This window comes from Lolium perenne, chromosome 4, assembly GCF_019359855.2.
Source record: "Lolium perenne isolate Kyuss_39 chromosome 4, Kyuss_2.0, whole genome shotgun sequence".
NCBI classification, from domain to species: Eukaryota; Viridiplantae; Streptophyta; class Magnoliopsida; order Poales; family Poaceae; genus Lolium; species Lolium perenne.
In genome coordinates this window covers 12,090,116-12,099,730 of record NC_067247.2, presented here as the reverse complement: position 1 = coordinate 12,099,730, position 9,615 = coordinate 12,090,116, and the positions used below count along the sequence as shown (strand labels likewise).

The window sequence follows — 9,615 nt, the reverse complement described above, 5'->3', positions numbered from 1 at the left end:
ATATACCACAAGTGTCTAAATTGGAGCCATAGGCTATATATGCTTTTTAAGCAAACATCCTTGGTATATTTTATGACTTCATCTTGGATATCATGTCTTATTTATTTTGTTAACCTCTTGTGTGTGCATGTTTCTTTATGGATCACTATGTCCACTTTAGAAACTTATATACATGAGAGCGTTAATCCATCAACTTGATATCATTGTTCCTTGCCAATCATCTTTTACCCTTTTGCTTTTAGTGGTGTTGGTAAAGAAGATTTATGAGTGCTTGGTTTACTTGTTTTTCTTCATGCACTCATATCTCGTAATTGTTGGACTCAAGTTATTCTTGATAAGCATATTATTTTTATCTTGGGTATGTTCTAAATAATATAGAGGGAGTGAGGATTCCATGTTTGTGCATATTGTATTCAAATGCAAACATTATAAATTGTGCACGAACCTTGGGGAGCTTTCTTATTTTATTTAGAGCACTATATCTCTCTTATCATGATATCTTTGTTTGTCCAATTGGATCTTTGATTGCTCGCTTTATTTGTTGAAGCTCACTTCACCATGTTATCTTTATGCAATCTTTGATCCTCAATATAGTTTGACTTCCTTCAAGTATTCATCATTGGATATGTGCACTTGATTCCACTCAAATTATGAGAAGTGCACACTTTGGGGAGGAACTCACATTATATTGGCCTCTAAATTTTTCACCCATTTTGACAATCGATGCCAATGGGGGAGAAGTTTAGAGGGTTTAAGGGAATGGTTTTATACTTAAGCTTAGTTTGTGCTTAAGTGTTTTGCCTCTCATGCATTCCATATTTATATGTCTTGCATGGTTGTATATATATAGTGGAAACTATCCCAATGGTTAATCTTGACAATATATGCAATGAATTCATGTTCATCACACGTGCATACATTGTGGGGGAGTTTTCTCTATATATATTGGTTCTACTCACATCCATTGCATTTGTTGTAGTTGTGTGAGTAGAGCCGGTTTTGATATGGACTAGTTGCTTTGTGTTACTTGACCATATCAAATACAACCTCTTGTATACAACTTATTCTCGGATAAGTTGCGTACTTGTCACTAATATTCATTATATAAACCCTCTTATTGTGGTTGTCATCAATTACCAAAATGGGGGAGATTGTAAGGGTACATTGCCCCTATGTGTGGTTTTGGTAATTAATGACAACCCCTATGGACTAATGTTTTCATTAAGTTTATATGAAGGAATATTCCATAGGTACTACTTGTACTCCATGTGTTGGATTCAAGTATGGATGCCATGAAGATAAAGATATATCTTGTGTATTGGCATCATGATCATCGGTTTGAAGATAAATATGTGATATGATCAACAAGAAGAAATGAAGATGGAGTTCTTATGTGGAACTCAATATTAGCCATGCTCTATCTTAAGTGAGTATGAGAAGATACAAGGTTGAGTCGTGCAAGTTCAAGTTGAGCATCCCAAGTGGATCACATGCTTGAGTCTTCACGAAGCAACATTGGTCAAGAGTGGCATTCCGGCTTGAGTGAAGCTTGAAGAGTTATCATCAAGATCAAGCGGGATGCGCAAGGCAAAAGTATGGCCTTGCTAGGTTTTCCTTTTACCGGTCTCAAGGTGGATGTTGGGAGACCGGATTATAGGATAGATAGCCGCACTATTAAGAGGGGCTTTCGGTTGGGTAACTTGATCACATCGTCTTAGGGAGCTCAATCCTTTGCATACTTTGCATATCCTTATTGCTTCTTGGTGTTTCTCTATGTGAGGTTCTTGAGCTTGTTGCTAGCTTTACAACAAGCCCAAGTTCATCGAAAACGGAGTTCACATGCATCTTCTATTGCGTTTTCGAGGTTGGGTGATTTTACCGGTTATTCATGATATAAGGTTCTACCTTTTATATTCATGATAAAATCCCCTCCTACAGATTCTTGGGTTTTCACTTTTTATTAGATAGCATTCGTTGTTATCTTCCAAACAAAATTGGTTTCATGCGATTCGGAGTTCGGGAGCATTTGTTATTAAAGAAAAGGGAAAAAGGAGAAAAGAATAAAAAGAAAAGAAAAAGAAAAAAAGGGGGGGAGGGCTGCCGGCCGGCCGACCGGCCTGACCGGCCCACGCGCCGGCCCACCCGGCCGAAACCGGCCCGGCGCTGACGCCGACCGGGCGGCATATCGTGCCGCCCCGACCCCTTTTTGGCCCAAGTCCGGTCACAGCCCGGTCCGTGGACCGGCCTGCCGCGCACCTCCCGGCCTGACCGGGCTCGGCTCGGCTGGGCCTCACCGCCCGCTCGGCCCACCGCAGCGCAGCCCGCGCGCCCGCGCCTACCTGCCGCCGCGCCCACCGGGCCGCAGCCCACACGGCTGCTCGCCCACGCCCGGCTCGCTTAGCCGGGCCGCCCACCCCGCGCGCCCCTTGCTCTCCCGCCGCACAGCGCGCCTTCTTGCCCGCCCGGCTGGTGGGCCGGTCCAACCGGGCTGGTGACCGGCCTGGCCGGCTGCTGCTCTGGTCGGCCGGCCTGGCAGCCGGCTGGGCCTTTTTCCTGCGCGTTTTTCTTTCCCTTTTCACTTGTTTTTTCCTCCAACGGTTCTATTTCCCCCTTAGCTATAAATAGGCTTCTTCCACCTTGAGCCAAATAAGTTCTTCCCATTCTCTCACCTCCATTGTTGCTATTTGAAGAACTTGCTCTTCCCCTTGATTCCTCCAACCGTTCTTGCTCATATTTGAGGATTTGAGAGAGGAGATCTAGATCTACACTTCCACCAAACCATTTCTCCTCTAAGTGAGGGAATCTCTTGGGATCTAGATCTTGGAGTCTTTGGTTGACTTTCCCCCTTGTTCTTCCTCTCCAATCTCATCCTAGCATTCGTTGCTTTGGTGGGATTTGAGTGTGAAGGACTTGAACACCTCCGGTGTTCTTGCTTTGCATCATTGCATAGTGTTGAGCTCTCCACCACGATTTGTTCGAGTGAGAGACCGTGAGCTTGTTACTCTTGGAGGGTGACCTTCTAGTTGGCTTGGTGATTGGTGCTCCGGTGATCTCTTCAAGAAGATTGTGAAGAGGCCCGGGCTTCTCCTTCGTGGAGCTTGTGAAGTGGTTGTGGAGCTTGCCATCTCCGGAGCGGAGGAAAAGCTAACCATAAGGAAAGGGCCATTATCCTTCGTGGGTGTGGTTCGGAGAATAGGGTGAGCCTTCGTGGCGCGGGGAATCCTTCGTGGGACCTCCACTCCTCCAAACGTGACGTACCTTGTTGCAAAGCAAGGGAACACGGGAATACATCCTCGTCTCCGCGTGCCTCGGTTATTTCTATACCCGAGCTCTCTTTCCTTGTGATAGCCATCGTGCTTGAAGTACATATATCTTGCTATCACTTGTGCTACATATATCTTGTGCCTATCTTGCTTAGCTCTAGTTGCTATTGTTACACTTAGTTGAGCTTAGCATATTTAGGGTTTGTGCTTGTAAACTAAACGATAGTTTAATTCCGCATTCTTACAAGACAAATCCGCAAGAGTTTGTAATTGCCTATTCACCCCCCCCCTCTAGGCGACATCTCGATCTTTCAGTGTGACATCGACGCCACGGAAAACATGTACGGGAGAACTACATGGTACTGACAGTCATGTTTTCTTCCTTTTTATATGGTGACTATGTTGTGATACCTGGTGGGATCAAAACGCTAATGATCTCTCAAAATAGCTTTGTGTCTGTTTGAATTCACTTTGTGCAATTAGATATTAATGAGACTACCTTAAGCATTTTTGCTGAAGTGATATGGTGACTATGGTGTCTGTTTGAAAATCCGTTGAAGGAGGGAATTTCACTTTTTCGTAAATGTTTAAGGACAGAAACCGTTCAAGGTGAAAACCGTTTATTTTTCCAAAAATGTTCAACGTGGAATTCCGTTCAAGTAAAATAAATGTTCAAGGTGGTTCAAAAATGTTCAAGGTGGAATTCTGTTCAAGTAAAATAAATGTTCAAGGTGGAAACCGTTCATTTTTTCAAAAATGTTGAACATGGACTTCCGTTCAAGTAAAATAAATGTTCAAGGTGGAAACCGTTCATAAATGATTAGTCTCCATGAATGTTCAAGGTGGAAAAATCGTTAAAGATTCAAAAAAGTTCAAGGAGGGAAACCGTTCACTTTTTCGTTAAAGGTGAAATTATGTTCAAGTAACACAAATGATCAAGGGAGAAAATCCGTTCAAGGTGGAAATCCGTTCATGGAGGAAATCGTTCATAAATGTTTAAGGTGGAAAACCGATCAATTTCCATTTAATATATGTTTAAGCTTAAATCTTTTTAAGGTAGAATTATGTTCAAGTAAAATAAATGTTCAAGGTGGAATTCTGTTCAAGTAAAATAAATGTTCAAGGTGGAAATTGTTCATTTTTTTTAAAAAAAAGTTTAAGGTGAAATTCCGTTCAAGTAAAATAAATGTTCAAGGTGGAAAACCATTCAAGATTTCATCAATGTGTAAGGAGGGAAACCGTTCACTTTTTGCATAATTGTTAAAGCTTGAAATCCATTCAAGGTGAAATTCCGTTCAAGTGAAATAAATGTTCAAGGTGGAAAACGTTTATTTAAAAAAAAATTTAAGGTGGAATTCCGTTCAGGTAAAATAAATATTCAAGGTGGAAACTGTTCATGGAGGGGAAAATGTTTAGTCTCCATAAATGTTCAAGGTGGAAAACCGTTCAAGGAGGAAACCGTTCATAAATGTTTAAGGTGGAAATTTGTTCAAGTCACATAATTGTTCAAGGAGGAAAGCGTTCATAAATGTTTAAGCTCGATTACCGTTCAAGATTCATAAATGTTTAAGGAAGGAAACCGTTCCTTTTTCATAAATGCTTAAGGTTAAAATTTGTTAAAGGTGGAATTTCGTTCAAGTAACACAAATGTTCAAGGTGTAAATCCGTTCAAGGTGAAAATCCGTTCATGGAGGGAAACCGTTCATAAATGTTTAAGGTGGAAAACCGATCAATTTCCATTTAATAAATGTTTAAGCATGAAATCCGTTCAAGGTGGATTATTATTCAAAATTCGAAAAGAAGTGCTACAGACCTTGACTATGAACACCATTAGTTTCTTTTGAGAGCGAAAAAAAATAGCACAGTGGGAATATGCAAATTGTTTTAATTTCCATTTAATTTGTTGTGTTGTACATAGTGTAAGGCTCCACAGTTTTTTAATCGAAAATGGAGTGACTGTTTCGCATACCCAATGTAGCAATTGAATGTTCAAGGCAACAAATGAATCAAATGGATTTTTTTTTTTTGCATTAGCACTGTGATTTTCAAAGATAATGAATGATACTAGTTTCTACAGGACATTTCCCCCACCTGTGTTCCATACGGTAATGAACACTGAAGATTCATGACAGTTATACCTATTTATATTGTTTTAAGCCTGAAGCTTATTTCTACTGTTTTCTATACTGAATCTAATATTTTTGTACTGGTCGCGTGTGAATACTGAAATCGAATAGTGAAAAGTGGAATTCTTTTACGCGGACAGGTACAGTTGAATTGAAAACTGAAACGACGTTCTTCCACAGGAGCACCTATTGTCCACGTAAGCAAATCGCAAAACAATGAAGCAGGAGAAACAACACGCGCAACGCTCAACGCGCAACCAATAGGCTCTGCTTAAACGGGCCGAGCCCATATGTGCCGATCGTGTAACGAGGGGTGTGCGGACGCAATCGTAAGGTTCGCTTGAAGCGGACAATAGGCGCTCCCGGCTGGAACTGCGGCGCCAACAAGCTCGGGCTACACTAGATAGAGGAGGGATTGGATGGGCTTACTAGAGCACACGGGCTACGAAGTTTGGATGAGATTTAGGCCTGGTACGCGGTAATTGGCCCATCAGGAGCCTATCGACTAAGAAAGCCCATTCGCTGTAATTAATCCGGTCTTTAGCTTAGCTTGCGACCCAATCCCGAAAGCTAGGCTTTTTCTTCTTCTTCCTCAATCCACTGCATCTTCTTCCCCGCGGCTCCTCCTCCGCTCCCCTCCCCTCCTCAGGCACGAATCCTCTCTCCCTCCGGCAGATTTTTGTTTCTAGCTACTGCTCAGTAGGCCTCCTCTGCGCCCGCCAAAATTTCACCTGACTCCAGCTTCTGTTCCCCGCAGAGTGGCGCGTTCTTGGCGGCGGGGAGAAACACCACCCAAGCCATGGGCGGCGGCGGCGGCAGAGAAGAGAAGCCGTTCAATTTCCTCCAGGTCCTCTGCGGTGCGTCGAACTCCCCCTCATCCTCCTCCCCTCTTACCCGACGAAGGGGACTGATACCCTGTACTGCTTTACCTGCTCGCGCGCAGAGGGCGTCATAGCCGGAGGAACCGCCGGCGTCGTGGTGGAGACGGCGCTGTACCCCATCGACACCATCAAGACCAGGCTTCAGGTGAATCACTTCTCTACCCACTTTGTTTAGCCTGAAGAAGATGTGCAGTCAACTCTTGTATAGGTAGTTAGAGTTGCTTGTGGTCTTTGATTTTGCTCGGTTGTAATGACCAGGCATTTAGACCCTAGAACCCACTCCCAAGTACTAGTAAGATTTAGCGCCCAAGAGTTGCATGCTGACCATGTTAGATAATATGCAAATGACTGACAATACCACAAGTGTAGTTATTACCTGCATTGGGTGCCATGTCTGAACCTGACACAAATCCAAGTTCTCTATGAAATGTCCATAACTAATTCTTCTTGTTAGTTAAAAAAAAAAAGCCCTTCAGTCATGTGAATGGCTTGGGGCCCCTTATTCTTATATGTTACCGCGAAGTCAATTTCTCAGTGGACAGTTGCTCTTCTAAGGATTTGTATCCATGCACATATCAGGGCAAGTGAATACGAATCCTGATCGTGCTTGGGCTTGCTCAGCATACTTATTATGTGTACCGCTAATATCCATCGATTTTTGAGGGTGGCGGTATCATTTAAGTGTCACTCTGAGAAATCTTACTGTTTTAAATGTTCATGTCTTACAGACATTGCAGGATTCCAGCATGCACGTTTTATCTGACTTGATTTCTTATGTCGGCAGGCTGCTCGAGCTGGAAGTCAAATTCAATGGAAAGGCCTGTATTCTGGATTAGGCGGAAATCTTGTTGGTGTTCTCCCGTGAGTATAGAACATGTTATACAGTTAGACTAGTGCACACACTCTCTTCAGTCTTGATATTGCATCCCCTTTGCATCACGATTTTTCTTCATAAAACTTGAGTATCCATTATTCATGGCTTCAATTTTGCTTCATAACATTAGATGAAACTACTGGAAAATTGCCTCCCATATATGTTGCTCTGGTTTACTTAAGCTAATTTATAAATTATTATTGCAGGGCTTCTGCTCTGTTTGTGGGAATATATGAGCCAACTAAACGGAAACTACTGGACGTGTTTCCTGATAATTTGAGTGCTGTTGCTCATCTTGTAAGTCCACACACACTTTATGTTGACTAGCTTATTACTTAAAGCAAGGCACATGGTCCTTTTTTGACTCTTGTCAAACTTACACCAGCAAGCTTGTCGTTGGCCCTTATAATTCTAAAACGTAAATAACGCTATTGTACAGCATCTTAATGGATTCTTACTCCCTTAAGCATGTTGGTTTATGTCAGCTTTGTTTTCTGAATGAGGATCGTACAGACTGCAGGGGCTGTTGGAGGGTTTGCTGCTTCCCTCATTCGTGTCCCCACAGAGGTTTGTTTTTTTCTTAAAATTTTCTTCACAATAAATGACATTTTTCATCGAAAATATATTGCATTGCATACAGGTGGTCAAACAAAGGATGCAAACTGGTCAATTCAGTACTGCGCCTAATGCTGTTCGTATGATAGTTGCCAAGGAGGGATTTAAAGGTCTTTATGCTGTATGTATCTTCTGAGCTCTTACTTGGCAAACAATATTTTAACTGATATAAGTTTTACTTTTCCTTGCTATTTCATATTCCAAGAGAAATATAGTGATTTGATTCCATTTATCACTCCTTAAAATGGATAATTATTTAGTTACTGTTGAACTTTTCTGGTTGTACGATACGCCTCATTATCTTATCTGTTCCAACTATAGTTTGTTTTGGTGTACAGGGGTATGGTTCATTTTTACTTCGAGATCTTCCGTTCGATGCCATTCAGTTCTGCATATATGAGCAACTTCGAATTGGTTACAAGCTTGTGGTACTTCAAAGTCTACCATTTCTGAGATAATATATCTATTATTCATACTGCTGAGCTACACCCATGCAGTACTCTCTTGTTTATATGCCTTAAACATTTTCAGTTTCGGTATTGGATTGATTATTTACATCTTCCCAAATTGGATACCTTCATGATTGTTGTTCAGTTAAATAATATGGCATAGATCAGGGCCATTATAGTTTCATTGTCACAACATTGCGTTTGATGCATTGATGTATGTAAGATGAGTTTTTGCATGCTGTTTTTATTAAATATATTCAGGTACAATTCTGATTTAGCTTGATGTTCCGTGCTCGCAGAGCATATTGTATAATAAAAAAGTTCCTTGCCGAGCATCACTTAACTTTTGTCGAACTTGAAATGTAACTGAACATTTCAATGATCTGTCCAGGCAAAGAGGGAGCTGAATGATCCAGAGAATGCACTTATTGGTGCTTTTGCCGGTAAAACCAAACTTCTTAATATGATTTTCCAACTTACATTTTTTTCTTGTACAGTATTCGGCTTCTCCCTTTTCGTGCTCTTGTATCCCCTCTTTGTACCAAGATGATATCTTACACTGTGTGCCTCATTTCCGCTAGGTGCAATTACTGGCGCTATAACGACGCCCCTCGATGTTCTGAAGACAAGGTTGATGGTTCAGGTGGATCATTCGTCCTTCTGATAAAACATTCACACTGAAACCCTCTTTTGGATATTTCATATTTATCTTGGTTTTAACTTCCAATTGCAGGGGCAAACAAAGCAATACTCTGGAATTGTAAGCTGTGCTCAAACAATTTTGCGAGAGGAAGGTCCCAAGGCATTCTTGAGGGTACAGTACCAGAGATATGCATATAACATTTTATTTTTTTATTTATTTGTGAGAAAAGTAGTTTAAAACTCTTGAAAAATTATTGGACGAGCTGATACTAATAAAAATCTTCAGTTAATCATCCGATAGTTTTTAAACCTGACTTGCAATCATATGATATAGGTTTGTCAGGGTCTTTTGCATTGCATTCTTCTGAATTTGACAATGTTGGCAGGGCATCGAGCCACGGGTGCTGTGGATCGGCATCGGTGGGTCCATCTTCTTTGGCGTGCTGGAGAAGACCAAGTCCGTGCTCGCCGAGAGGAGCAGCCGCAAAGCCACAGCCGACAAGGATGAGTGAAACAACCAACCAATTGTGCATCCTTTGCTGACTTGCTCGACAGAATGACCGGCCATTTCACCTCAAGTTTTGCTCAGAGTTTATTTGCTGGGGTTGCGTTTCATTTTTCAGAACCATAGGCTATACGATCAGTTTCAGTTTGTTTTTCTTATCTGAGAGGGACCTCCTGTGCTACTCTTGTACATTGTAGTCTTTGTCAATTTTTATTTTGAGTCTATACCGTGATTAAACACTGCTTAACTATCACGGGTGG

The 9,615-nt window shown here is 41.7% G+C and overlaps 1 protein-coding gene across 1 annotated transcript; it reads left to right on the top strand.

Annotated features, from left to right (window-relative positions):
• The first annotated feature begins 6,102 nt into the window (after nt 1-6,102).
• Nucleotides 6,103-9,579, top strand: LOC127291780 (S-adenosylmethionine carrier 1, chloroplastic/mitochondrial). The gene is made up of 11 exons (XM_051321100.2): nt 6,103-6,246; nt 6,333-6,415; nt 7,055-7,131; nt 7,351-7,441; nt 7,658-7,711; nt 7,785-7,880; nt 8,098-8,187; nt 8,600-8,651; nt 8,790-8,851; nt 8,942-9,022; nt 9,237-9,579. The coding sequence occupies exons 1-11, from the start codon at nt 6,189-6,191 to the stop codon at nt 9,360-9,362; spliced, it is 870 nt and encodes a 289-aa protein (XP_051177060.1). The 5' UTR covers nt 6,103-6,188; the 3' UTR covers nt 9,363-9,579.
• The last annotated feature ends 36 nt before the right edge of the window (nt 9,580-9,615 follow it).

Coding starts and splice junctions, on each gene's coding strand:
- LOC127291780 (XM_051321100.2), top strand. CDS start 6,189: ATGGGCGGCGGCGGCGGCAGAGAAGAGAAGCCGTTCAATTTCCTCCAG. Junction 6,416..7,054: donor CCATCAAGACCAGGCTTCAG/GTGAATCACTTC, acceptor TTATGTCGGCAG/GCTGCTCGAGCTGGAAGTCA. Junction 7,132..7,350: donor AATCTTGTTGGTGTTCTCCC/GTGAGTATAGAA, acceptor TTATTATTGCAG/GGCTTCTGCTCTGTTTGTGG.